Source organism: Apteryx rowi, unplaced genomic scaffold, assembly GCF_003343035.1.
Source record: "Apteryx rowi isolate R43461 unplaced genomic scaffold, aptRow1 scaffold_252, whole genome shotgun sequence".
In the NCBI taxonomy this organism is placed as follows: Eukaryota; Metazoa; Chordata; class Aves; order Apterygiformes; family Apterygidae; genus Apteryx; species Apteryx rowi.
In genome coordinates this window covers 1,046,244-1,060,599 of record NW_020448886.1, presented here as the reverse complement: position 1 = coordinate 1,060,599, position 14,356 = coordinate 1,046,244, and the positions used below count along the sequence as shown (strand labels likewise).

Genomic DNA, 14,356 nt, shown 5'->3' with positions numbered 1-14,356 from the left:
CGCTCTTCATCCACCCCTAGGCACAGCTCAATACATTCCAGTTGCTCTCTGACATAAAGAGCAACTCCACCACCTCGCTTTCCTGGCCTGTCTTTCCTAAAAAGCACGTAGCCATCCACGACAGCACTCCAGTCATGCGAGCTATCCCACCATGTCTCTGTAATGGCAATGAGATCATGGCCCTGCGACCGCACACACATCTCTAGTTCTTCCTGTTTGTTCCCCATGCTGCGTTTTGTAGCATAAGTGGCTTAAAAGCCTTTAATTTTGCTGCTGAATCCACAGAAAAAACATTCATTCTTTCCCAGTCACTGTACTAGATGGTGACTAGACTAAGCATTCAAAAATAGAAAGCTGGGATACTTAGAATAGTGTTTGCAGTTACAGGTGTTGAACACCCAACTTTTCTGTACAGGAAGTAATGAAAAGTCAGCTTCTTAGTTTCCAACAGCTGGTGTTTCATTTCCAACAGCTTATGCAAAAGTTCCCAAGCCATATATAGAAAAAGTTGAAGAGGGGAGGAATACGCATGAGAAATGTTCTTTGCAAATGCAGACTACACTTAGACATTTCTGGGTATAATGACATTACATCATTAGGTCAAAGAGTTGGCCAAACCCTGAATGCCACTGCCTGAACATTTTTATAAGACCAGAGCTGCTCTTGCTATAGGAAAGGGATTGCTGCTTCTCCTGGGGAGGTGATGACCTCCCAGCAGTGGCTGTTTTTCTGTCCTGCCTCCCACATCCACCATCTACCTGCTGACAGCAACAGCACCCACCTTACTTTACTGTGAGGATATTGGAAGGTGAAATTTGAAAGTGGTGACTGCTGGCAGAGGAAGAATCCAGAGGAAAGTAGGTTGTATCTGTTCTTAGAAAGAGGAGGGAAGTAGCTGTTGCTACTGCAAGGAACAGGAGGGGTCTGTCCTTTGGGGAAGGAGGAGGATGGTAAAGGCTGGACTTACACGCTGGTTGCATTGAAGTCAGGCCATTTTGGTGTTGTAGGCTTATGGATGGAAATACATGAAAAGTGTTTAAAAAAAAGAAAAAGAGAGAGAGAGAGAAAGAAAAAAAAAAACACCATTAGTGAAGACCCTGCCTAGGTATAAACAAAGGTGACATTTAAAGGTGATCATATGCTTTGCCACCCTTCAACCAAAATATCCCCTCTTTCTGTACTTCCCCTCCTTCCTACTACTATTCATCTCCCTAGACCTGGTTAACTTTTTCATATCAATATTTTGTAGCTTTGGCAGAATTTTGGTGGGAACCTCAGAGGTGAAAACGTTGTAGTCAAAATGTTCCTTCACTAGCTGATAGCCCTAAAAGTATTTATGGAAAGTGTCAGTGCTCCTCTAGTGGGATTGTAAAGCAATGAATATGGAGTTGTCAGCAGGATGTCTGTATAAAGTAGTGGACTCACAGTAACACAGGGAATAAAGTACAGAGAGTCAAGACGTATAAAGGAGTAGATGAGGTTAGTTATGAATAACATAACCGTGGGCCAAGCCTACAGTTTAGTTTGCCTAAGCACAGGGTTTGTCTGTGCCTCCACTGTAAAAAGGACATTTTGGTTTGTTTGGAACTTTCTTAATGCATTGCCTTTCAGCTGCAATTCGGTGTACTTGCTCTGAAGCAGGAAATTACGCTCCTTGCACTTTCATCAAGATAAATGAGTAATTTTCAGATAGAGAAATAGGAAAATGTAGAGTTTTTTGCCAAGAAAAATATAAGCAACCTGAGTCATTATAATCATTATATGGATAATTAGAGGATATTTGAAGGTGAATTTTGGTGACTGCTGCCAAATGAAGAGTCAAGAGGGAAGAAGGGTATTTCTGCTCTTACAAGGTACAAATATATGAACTCTTTTCTTTGTGGTTTCAAATGTTAATTTCAAATCACACTGACGTTATGCAGAATATATACCTAAGTATACGTTGAATGAAATAATGGTTGTTATGTTGTATATAAGAAATAATCATTGCCATATTAAATTCTTGATGCAGCATAATAAACTTCTGTCAGTTGTGTAGTAATATTTCAACAACCTTTTTCAATAAGAAAACTTTCATTAAAAATAGAAGTTAGCATTATTTCCAAAGGCATGCAGATAGAAAATATACATGCTATTGGGTTATATGATAGAGTTGTTAGCATTAAGGCCATCATTTCTAGTCTAGAGTCCTCGTAGCCAGTCGTTGCCACATGGATGGATATTCTCTGTGGTCATGAGAGAAAAGGAGATGGTTTTTTTTTTTCTGCATTATTAATGGAGAAGAAGTAACAACAATTGGTACCAATTAATATTCTGTTTTGGAGTCTCAGTAAAAAAGCCAGAAACAAATAGACATAGATGTAAGTCTATTTTTGTTTGACTGAATGGGGCATCCTAGTTAAATTGAAGATTTATTGTCAGGCTGCTGTGAGGAAACTCATGCCGCTGGTAGAGCTGCTCGCCTGCTTTTACACCTCTCTCTCTCTGTGCAGGGAGTCACAGCTGCCAGCGTGAAACACTTCTGCAGCTCCACGCTCACACAATACTTCACTAATGACCAAATTTCCTCTGACCTGGGTTTCAGGGTCTAGATCAAAGTCTCAATTTAGTCAGATGTGTCAGGGTAATCTAGTACTGCGAGTCTCTGTTCTGTCTTTTTGTTTCTTGACATTTCAGGTCACTAATTGTACTGTGTGTGCAATTTCTAACCCAAAGGAATTTTAGACATCTATGTTTCCTTAGTTAGGTATTTATCTGAACAGTATGGAAACAACCAGGTGGGTATAGATTGCAGATCCTTGAAAGGCTTGAGACATGGACTTGTAATGAAGACCTGGACATTGTATTTCCAGTCCAGGTCAAATATGAGCGAAGATGAGCACCGGTACATGTGTTAGTCCCATGGAGTAGTCCTCTGTCTAACAAATTGTCTTCCTTTTAAATTGTTGAGTCCTGTTGCTCATTTCAACTCAATATCACATTCCTATATGGATAGGGAATAAGAAAACCCTTCAAGGAGACCTTTTAACGTGATTTAATGGAGAATGAATCTACCTGTTGAGGTAGTTTTACACAGTAGCAAGAAAGGGAAACCATGATTCAAACCTGAAAGGATACAAATGAAGGCACCAAGGAGAACAATACACTCCAGTTTTGGTTTCAAAAAGCAAAAAGGATAATAATGCTTAATTGCTGTGGAAAAATCAAGTGCTCTTAGTGCAAAATTCTTTAGACTTAGTATTTTGTCAGGAAAAAATGTCCCAATAGCGTTAAAACAAAATTTCTAGATGTTTGCTTAGAATAATAAACTTTATAACATTCTCCCCCATGTAAGACTCGAGATTTAAGATTTCATAAGGAAGAGTTTTGAGTAACAGATCGTGATTATAATGGAAAATTTGAGAGGGAAATTTTCTGCTGTTTCCAGTGAACAGAATGTGCTCTGAAATGAATTAGAAAAATAAATTTGCTTAAAATGGATTCTGTGGCACAATAATAAATCTTTACCTGAAATAAACATCCAGTTTCTTGCTGGTAGTAGGATTATCCAGGGTATTTTTTCAATGAAAGAAAATGAACTTTGGTAATAGACACTGTCAGTAATTGTGGTTTCAGCCCCATGTACCTCTGATAACAGTGCAAACATGGTGAAAGGAATGTAGCTTGAGGTTGAAGAGGATCAGTCTTCAAAGTTCAAGTCCTATTTCTATCATAAAGAGAATGAGTAGGTGAAACTAAAAAAAAAGGATATGTAAAAAGGAAAATAATGTGGCAAAAAAAGAGAGCCAGAAGATGTGTGATTCTTTTATAAACTTAAACTCAGTGTTTTTCAGAGGTATTCATTATTCTGCCTGTACTGCAGCTGGCAACTGGCAATGCATTGAGAGACACTGCAGCATTTAACCCTGAAATTACTGCATCCTTTGACTACTTTTCAACAAGATTAAAAAAAAAAGACAATAATCATATATTTTTATTTGAATACTGTATGAGATCCACATTTACGCTCTCTTGACAAAAATTTTGCACTTCCCATCCAGTCATCTAGCACCAAAATCGTTCACATGATCAAAAATCATTGGACATCTGTTCAGAAATTGAGAACTGCACTGAGTGTGTGAAAGTGGCAACTAATCTGCTACAGCCTCAATGACTCAAAACTCATATAGCTCAATAACTCAGAAGGAGACTTCTCTGGACCATGGGTGAATTACTAGCTGAAAATTTCAAAGGTAACAGTGGGCTTTTTAAACTTGTAGATGAAAAAAATACCAAAATAGGAAAAATATCTTTTGGAAAATTAGGTATTTTTCACAGGTCCTGTGATCACCTAGATCCTGATCATCAGTTACCGATATTCACAGTTGGTAAAATTAAAGATAAGAATAATTTTATATCAATAGGGAAAATTCTTGACTGGCATGGAGTCAAATTAATTCATACTTCTATGAGATTGATTAAAAATCTTTTTTTTCCCCCTCAGGTCAAGAGCATTACATTCATTGCATGAGCTACCCCAGCCTGTCACAGAGTAAAAATGAGTCAGTCATTGTCTGAGTTTCTGACATGCACAAGTCCAATAAAAATGAAAATGAAAATGTTTTGAAATTAGAAGAGACATAATATGTAAATGCGAGCAGTATAAACTGCTCAGATTGCCCTGTCGGTTCTCAAGCAACTGCTGAGTGGAGACTTTTTAAATTATTTTGCTGCAGAGATCCGAAATCGTAAAGAGAATTTTGAGGGGCCGTATACTGAGTGAGACTGAACATCTTTAGCCTATTTCTTACTGAAAGGGAACATGTTTAAAAAAAAAAAAAAAAGAAAAAAAAAGAAAAAAACCTTCCTTAAAGCATTATTTATAGGTCTATTTCTTTGAAATTCATAGCTTGTATTAGAAACTGTTAGTGTTCCTGCATTGTAACCCAATTGAAATGTTATAAGGGATGTTTTCTGACAGGTAATAATTTTCCACCCCACCCCTGCCCTGCCACTGTCTCAAGAGCTGGCTGAGTAGCTGTTTCCATTGCTTACATACATTTGGTAGTCAAAACGTATGCTAGTACAAATACAAAGCATTACCTTTGTCTGTTACATTTATCAATTATTAAAGATATACTTCTTATTGTAAATGGCACTTCTAGAAGTTGGATCCACTCTTTTGCTTGGTTTTCCTCCTCACTCTGTCTTCCACAGTTCAGTATCACCAGAGGAAGCTTGAAAGAAATTATCTGCAACATAATTTGACTTAAATTAGGTCAAAATGGTGCTTTCAATTTTCTTCTTTTCTGTTTTCACAGAAAGCCAAGTGGGACATTAAAAGTTTGTCGCAAATGTCAGTTACAGTAGTGATCCATCTTTGCCCACCTCACAGATGTGTTGACTTCTGTTTTCACATGTTCACTCCAGTCCAGGTATACTGAACCATTTACTGAGCCACTATTGACCAGGAAAAGAACCAAGCCAGAAAATGTCAACTTCAGATAAACACTCCAAAACTGAGTAGAAAAACATTACTGCTCTGTCCTGATTGTTTTCTTAACTTCACAACTGCTGATTTATCACAACTGATAAATTATGTCTGCATTAAAGCTCAGGAGCTCCCTGTATTACAGAGAAAGACAAGCTGAATTTGTGCCGGTACTCGCAAGGATATATAAAGGCTCAGGGTCTGTCATAGGGTTTTTGAACTCTGTGCAAATTATTTGTACACTGCATCATGGGCGTTTAAAGATCTTATACACTAGCAATGTAGGAGGCAGCCTATTCCTAGGTCACTAAATAATGTTACCAATTTTACCAAAGATTTTAAAATACGTTCCCACAGAAATCTGAATAGAGACTGTTTTCCTTATTTTTAAAACCTGCTCCATATGACTTGAAGTAAATCTTGCATTTAGATTACAATAAAGAGCAAAGGGAGAAGGGATTCCAAATCTGTCCCTATTTCCTTAGGAAAAAAGCAAATTTCTGCTGTGCTTCCAGTTCCAATCTATCAGAGAACCACATATCCTTCTTCATCCTTCCCCACACAAAACACAGCATCTCAATACCTTCCAGCTATTGCAACAAGCCCTGTTTGCTTTGGTGGTCTCAGTGTTGGTAAGAATAATAAAAACACAACTAGTTCAGTTTAGAAATGTTGGGGAAATGATTTCCTCGCACTCAAAAAGTAGTGTTCAAAGCAATTTTCCAGCAAAATTTAATCTGAATGCTAGTGAAGTAGATGGACAGGATTTTTTTGATCACTGATACAGAATGGTGTCCAAATGGGAAGAAAGTTCAACAGCCCTTTTCTGTAAGTGCAGGACTAAGCTGACCAGAGAAAGGATTACTTACTTTAGCCAAGGAGTCACTTCTATTGGAAAAGCCTAGTAGAAAAGGAAAAAGGGAGAGATGGTGGTGGAATAATCTTTAAAGAAGATAGCCCTCTCTTCCCCCAGCCCCAATATAGACACATTTTATCATCTCTCTGGGTTGGCTGACTGAGACTATGGTTAGCTCTCCATTTTATTTCAAATTTTTTTAGGTTTTCTCCTAGCATTTCTGTTTAAAGATCCTTTATATTCTTTTGTGTGTCGATCCTCTATATTCTTTTGTTTGTCCATATGTTTTTTCAAAGAAATGTCTTTTCAAATAAATGTCTTTTCATATGTCTTTTCAAAGAAGGTAGGTGCATTTTCAGGGTTTGGAAAGAACAATCTAATAGCTTTTTCTTTGTTGTTACTAATACCCCAAAGCTGCATACACATTAAATTTGCCAGTGTAATAGGTTGTAGCATTTTTGTCTTCAAAGATTCTTTGTCCCAACTGTGGAATCAGTTCACTTTGATTTCTTAAAGATTAATGCAGAAAGAGAGATTCAGGATAGATGTTGGTGTGATCATGTTTAAAGAATTCTGTATATTTTTCAGGGAAAGGTAAAATGTCAAAGTTTATTAAGCATTCTGGTAACTTGGTCTTTAACATAGTTAAAGCTTTTCTTGTTAGAAGAATCTTTGTTTTATTGCTGACAGGGTGGGGGTTTTGTTTGTTTCGAGTTTTCTATGAAAAGAGATAGTTTATAATATGATCACACGGAAGATTGTAATTGTTAGACTTTTCCAATAAATAACACAAGAATTTCAAATATTAAAGATAATGATGAAGACTTGTGGGTTTTGTGTGTGTTGTAAAAATTCAGTTTTCTGGGGGAAGCATTTTTCATTCATGCCTTGTTTGAGATTTATACTGTTTCCTCCTTTTCCCCTCCTTTTCCCCTCCTTTTCCTCTTCTTCCTTTCTTCTCCTCCTCCTTTCTGCTATTAGTCTCTCTTATAATTCAATTACCATTTGTGAAGAAAAGGTCATGGGTCAATGACTTAATCAGATTTAATAAACTCACTAAACTTCTTCAGCAGTACAGTTCATTATCTCATCACAAATGTGGTATTTATGAGGAAAATTGTATTTTTGCCTGTGAAAGAATGTGGAATTGTTCTAATTTAAATGCTGTGTAAGAAATACTGCTTTTTACTCCCAAGGGATATAGAAAACAAGATAATGATAAAGGAGTTGTTGTTATTTGAGGGCATACCATGACATGATGGCAAAAAGATACTGGTTCATCTTTGAACATTTTGCAAGATTTTTAGAAATTGGTTGTTCTGCTGCCCCAAGGGATCTTTTATTTATCTGTCTCTAACTTGAACTGTGACCTTGAATGGCCTTGCTTGGCAATAGGGAGTGACGAAAGGATAAAGACTAGTTTGCTCACTCTTGCTGAGAACAGCCTAATCTTTGTGTGTCACTGCCTCTATGTATGCCTGAGGGGACAGACATCTAGGAAAAGTATTAATAACAAACAAACCACAAAAGGAAAAGAAAAAAAGGAGGATTAAGCTTGTCTGTTTGTTTTTCTTTAAATTAAAGTTTTCAAAAGTGGAAAGGGGGATATTTTTTATAGATATACATACACGTGCAGCAAACCTTATCTCCGTATCTCATGATAAGAGCAAAAGTAAATATATAGCACAAGCTATGAAATTACCAGTCATATGCTGTACAAATGACAGGAGAGGGAGGGGAGGGAAAAAAGACCCAATGGAGCCTAGAATAAAATCTACATCAGTGTGAAACTCCAGTTTCTGTCCAGTGTGATAATCCGTGATTGTAGGGGTAGGGGCTGCTGAAGCATCTGAAGCAGCATGTGCAGCCACAAATCTGAAGCAGCTGCAGTTCCAGACAGTTGCTTCAAAGACTCAGCTATCCCGATACTCCTCAGAAGCAACCAGAAAATGCTCACTTTTCTCTGGCAATCCAGTCCCAGAATATGACCTACGGGTTCATCTGCTCCCCTGTATGAAAAGTCAGCTATTGGACACATTTTCTTGCAGGAAATGTTTTGCTGCTGTTTCTGCTGAAAATTAAGCTATAAAGAAAAACACCTTTTCTTTATTCTCAGCTCAATTTCTTCGGGGCACTTTATTAGTTCTTATTTAAAAAGAATTAAAAAGGTATTCAATTAAACTGTTAAAAAGTTAAGCAATCTTATGAATAATATTACATCCTCTGTGTGCTGATTGACTTTAAAATGTGTGGATCAGAAAGACATTTCTGAGGAATACAGTATTGTCTCCAGTGAAAATATCACAGCGCAACCCCTGTCTTAAAAGAAATATACAGATTTGTCTAGCCTATGCTTAGCAGCTTAGCTTTTAAAGAAAATATTCCGCTACAACTACTCCAATGAGATGAAGCAGAAATAAGAACAGGAAATATTAACATTTTAATAGTTATTAATAAATGCATTTGACAGAAGACAAATGTGTTTTGGAAGAAAAATGTTAAATTTTTGAAAAAACAGGTGTATGTAATTATATCAGCACATAAAATCTATAAGTTGAAATAAGAAATTTCAGTAATGATGATCAAGATTTACATCATGCTAATTACTGTTTGGATATTGGTTCCATGAATTTTTAGATATCCTCCTAACTGATTTTTCACCATTAAACTTAACAACTGTTTGGACAGATTTATATTTGTAGAACAAAGAGCTGAAAGTTTGGAGAAAGTTAACAGAATTTTACAATAGAAATAAATGATTCAGCAAATTTATATTTATTGGCCAGGAAGGCTATATTTAAAGTGGATCTCAGCATCACATGGAATTGAGACAATTTACTTGCATAGTTCTTCACTACAGATGTTGAAGGAACAGCAGCTTCTCTGAAGTTTTTGTTTTCAAATATATTATAGGGTAGTTTAAAGATGGTCCATGTACTGAAAATCTGATATCCCTTTTTATCCTTTCAGACATAGAAGCTGAGTGTGATATCCATTTCAATAGAACCTAGTTAAAATGAAATATTATTAATAAATAATCAGAAAAAATGAATAGTTAATTTCTTGAATGCCATATGATCAGGTGTCATAAAATAGCTTAATGCCAACAGCATATTAAAATCTACTTCTATTATAATAGTGAACTACCTATATCCAGTATCTCCCAAGTCCATTGCTCATCTTGATAATACTGATTTAACAATGATATATCTGCCTTATTATTTTTAACAGCCTTAACAGGAATTGTCATGAACTTATTACCTGTGAGTGGGACATCTAGTCAATTAATCTATGAAGTATTTTTAATTTTTTTTTTACATGTGAACTTTTGCAATTAAGAAAAAAATTAAATTTCAGCTAACAAAATGCAAACTATGAGACCAGGTTGTGATGATAATTCAGTTACTTTATAGCTTTATTAATGATTTGCGTTTAGTATTCTTAAATCTGAAAGATTAATTCTTTTAAATGTAAATTTAACCTGTAGGTCTTTGTGTAATAGTTGAAAGCTGTCAGATCTTGAGCACCAATATTATTTGATTTCAGAACAGTTAAGTTTGTTACAAAATCGGATAGCTTATGGAGGAATGTATGCTCTACTCAGTCCACCCCTTATTTTGAACCACCTTTAATAAATGTTGAGTACCTGTTATCCTATATATTCATGGTACAGCCCTTTCAGTGTGGCATTTTGCTTTTCACAAGACAAAAGTTTTTTAGTGGGCACAGACAGTGCAGAACACAGACCACCTAGAGAGTAAAGCCGTTATTATTACTATGTTTTATTCTCCACTGACAAAACAGTAATGCAAATTGTGAACTGTTGCTAGCAGCACTGTTCTTTTGGGTTAGTCTATAGCTGGAAGTTTCATATTATGCTGTATTTTCTGACTTCAGCCTCAGTTAATGATTAATAAATTAATTGCATGCATAATGTAATAATCTACTTTTAAATATGCAGCATATAGATACATTTAATTTCTTTTTGAATTGTTGAATCTCTCAAACCATTGTTCATTCTTGGGTGAAGGAAACTAAAATGAGCAAGTTACCACTCCAATTTTGCCTGCTTTCTCCCAACTTCTGTTTTCAAAGGGTATGAAGAAGGATAGCTCTGCAACAACACAGTGCTCCAAAGAATAGAGCTCAGTTGGGCTTGGGTTCTAGTAATCCACAAGGAATCCTAAGGAAAATAAGCTATGAACCTTTTATAGTTTCCTGTGATACTGGCAACTGACAGTCATATCAGATCTGATTTGCCTTTTCCAATAGAACAGCATTCCTCAAATGATCTTTCAGGAAGAGTGCTGTTAAAGTCCAGTAACTTCCAAAGACATAGTCAAAAGAGGCTGTCAGACTTCGCTGAAGTCCTGATCGGCAAGGAGCATGAAGATCAATGTCTGGAACATTTCCACCAGGAATGTTAAGCTTTAGGATTCAATTCAGACCATTGCTTTTCAGCCTCGGATTTTCACTTGCTGCTGCAGATAGAAAAAGAAGTGGGAGAAACATGTCAGGCAAGGACAGTGATCAGATCTGATGTTAAAGATGATTTCCAGTACTACATTAGTGCCAACAAGAGTTGGATGTCCCAGCGTTAGCCCCATCCATGCCAGTCTCTCATCGTGCATCTAAATTAGAGAAGTAGCAAGTTCTGCCAACTTCCCAGGCGAGACTCCTGTGTGCGCCAGCCCTTCCCCACTGAGTCTGGTGCCTGCAGGAAGGGAGCCAGGGCACGTATGTGGCCTGGGAGGGAGCTACACTGTGTTTTGGGGAAATCCTTGAGCTGGGTGCTGGAGGGACTAGATCCAGCACATGCTAGGGCACATACCTGCCACTCAGCTGGGGGAAGCTGTGTCACCCCAATAATACTGCAGGGCCTGGGGTGGGCCAGCCCTGCCTCTCTCCATCAAGAAGGCTGGATCTGTACCCTTCCCTTTGATCAGCGTGACTTCTGATTTCTTCTTCTTCCTGTTTATTTATTTGTTTGTTTATTTATTTTTTTATTTATGGATGATGAGTGGGACTGTGTCATGTGGTTTGCAATGGGAGTTGGTCTTAATAATTTGCATCGTCCCATCCATTGCAGGGTGTGCAGGTTACACAGTGCTAGGCTTCTGGGAGCTTAGAGGCAAATATATCCTGGTGTCCAGTGTCTCAAGAGTTCACTTAACAATGTGTTTAGATTTTTTTGAGATTACAAGTCAGTATTCTTCCTGAATAGTGGAATGTGGGATGGAGCTTCAGACTTAAGATCAGGCTCTGTCACATCTTATGAGAATGCTTTCTTCTTGAAATCACATTTACGTGTTGTGACAAAACCTAGCCCCTGGAAAGAGCAGCAGTGCTAGGCATTGTCTTGTCCTGTGAGGAGAGCATTACAGAACTGGTTTTCAGTCTCTCAGAAAAAGTAATTTCTTGTCAGATTGCCAGGTCCAGTTAGCACTTTGACTGAAGCTAAGGCTATGTCTACTACAGACCCAGAGAGCATCTCTCTAATCCAGACAAAGTGAAGAGGACAATATAACTGAAGATTCAGTTAATTTTCAGTGAATCTCACCATCTGCAGGACTGGTTTATACAGAACCATGATTTTCTTGGGGCTTTATGGTATCTGTTGCATATTACTCTCTAGACTTTGTTTTGAAGTCTGCAACTCAGTTTAGCTGAAGGATTTTTCTTTTCCCCATTAGATCCCTTTCCTGGAGGATTACTACTATATGTTCATCTTTCAAGAGTAGAGAGTCCAGGCAAATCATTCTTGAAAGTAAAATAAAAATATTGCTTTTTGTGAATGAGACCCTCTGAGATATTAACATATATGATACATCCTCTTATAGGATATACTCTTATAACCATCTGTTTTCTTTATTTCTCTGAATTCTTAAGATCACAATATCTTAAGTAGTGGAGCTGCACTTATTATTTGCATTTTTTTGTGCCTAATAGCATCAATGCAATGAGTACTATACAAATAATTAGGAAAATGAAGCTCTTCCTCAGAAGAAGTTGCAATCTGGTTGACATACCTGTCTTTTTTTTGTTTCACTGGCACACAGACTGCAGGAAAAGGCTGATAAGCCAAGTAGTCTTAACTGACACAAGAGATTTCCAACTAGAAGTTTGTCTGCCTAATTTAGATTCTTCAAGAGTGTGAAGCCTTATGACAGTAATTATCTTGCACTGCTATAGTCACTCTGATAAATAACAATTTTTTCCAATTTTTGCATTTATGTTACATTTTTTCTATATTCTTATACTAAGTCATGACATTTCATGAAACATAAGGAACAGAGTTTTTTCTCTGTTCCCTTCTCTTACTTTTTGTGTAGTCTGTTTGCCTAAAATTAAGCAGATACGTAGGTATTTTTAGAACTGAGGCCTGATCCTTATGGTTTGATGAATGAATTTCATTTATATACACAAGATACTAAAAATAATAGTATATTTAAAAGAAAAAAGGTTTTTTTTCTTGCTTGCTTGGTTCTGTTTTCCCCCATGAGAATATAATTTCAGCTCTTTAATTTTTTCCACTAACCAAGTGTGTGACCAATTTTTGATGATAAAAGTCATACAAAAAAGTGATTTGTCTTATCACAAATAAAGTCCTACTTTCCCATATAGATATTTAGTTTTGGATGATCAAAAGTGTACCTTCCCTCTCCTCTGCCCCYCCCCCCCCCCCAAAAAAAAAATAGTTTGGAAGTTAAGTTCTAGGAGTGAAATAATATGTATACTATGCAAAAGATTACAGTCCTATCACTCTAAAACTTTCCCTCTGCCTCAGTTAAATTTTGTTCTTTTATTTATTGCAGATGGGGAACTCAAGGGGATTTCACTACTACTCACCCTCGGCCTGTTGTCAAAGTAAAACTCTTTACAGAAAGCACTGGGGTTCTGGCACTTGAAGATAAAGAACTAGGAAGAGTGAGTATTATGTGTAGAAAATGAGAATATTGATAAAACATGCTGTGAAATGGTATAAGGTATTCACTACAGCACTACCTCTGCTGCAACTGTATAAAATATTGTTTTTTCTTTTAAAAGTGGTCATTCTCAATGTTCAGAACTTGATATACTGACCTGTATTACCTTTCAGAAATTTGTGTCATGGATTCATGATGTTTTTGCTTGCTTTGTTTAAAACTTCTTTTAATTTGTGTCGTCAGGTAAGAGAGTTACAGGAGGAGGTCAGTAGGCTACGCAGCATCTGAGAAGCGGAGCAAGAGATAGACAGGGTATTCTCAGAGACTGTGCAGCTTCGGGAGTCCCAACCCCCCGCAGCAGTGGAGTTGCCAGAGGGCTCTGTGCCGTGTGAAAYGGTAYATCATAACACYGTAGAAGAAGGCTGGAAACTGGTCACTGCTCGTGGGAGGAGAAAGGCTCCTACTCCTCCTGAGGACTTGCAATTAAGGAACAGGTTTAGTGCCCTCCAGGATGAGGAGGAGATGGGCATGGCTGCAAGGGAAGTACCTGGGACAACAGACCCTGTGCCCTGCCGGAACGCTCGGAAAAAGCGGCGGGTGATTGTTGTGGGGGACTCCCTGCTGCAGGGGACGGAGGCACCTATCTGCCGACCTGACCTCATGTCTAGAGAGGTCTGTGGCCTGCCGGGGGCTCGTGTGAGAGATGTCAGGCAAAGACTGCCAAGGCTTGTCCACGCTTCGGACTATTACCCACTGCTGCTCTTCCATGTGGGYGCCAATGACACCAAGGGCAAACTGGAGACCATCAAGCAGGATTTCAGAGCTCTGGGGATGGTGGTCAAGGGTCTGGGAGCCCCGGTCATCTTCTCCTCAATCCTGCCAGTGAGGGGGATGGATGAGAGGAGGAGGAGACGGACTTTCCAAGTTAACAACTGGCTGCGCCGCTGGTGTTGGCAACAGGGTTTTGGTTTCGACGACCATGGGACCCTGTTGGAAAATGGACAACTGCTGGGGAGAGATGGGATCTGCCTCACTAAGCGGGGCACACGTGTCTTTGCCAACAGGTTGGCCAACCTGGTAAGGAGGGCTTTAAACTAGGAAAGA

At 37.9% G+C, this 14,356-nt stretch overlaps 1 protein-coding gene across 14 annotated transcripts in view; it reads left to right on the top strand.

The window, feature by feature from the left end:
* The window catches only part of CADPS2 (calcium dependent secretion activator 2), a 337,297-nt gene that overhangs the window by 155,575 nt on the left and 167,366 nt on the right, over positions 1-14,356 (top strand). For all 14 annotated transcript variants that reach the window (XM_026067041.1, XM_026067039.1, XM_026067036.1 and 11 more), the window contains exon 7: positions 13,142-13,253. In XM_026067041.1, coding sequence (XP_025922826.1) covers positions 13,142-13,253 — 112 coding nt within the window. The remainder of the gene's footprint in view (positions 1-13,141; positions 13,254-14,356) is intronic.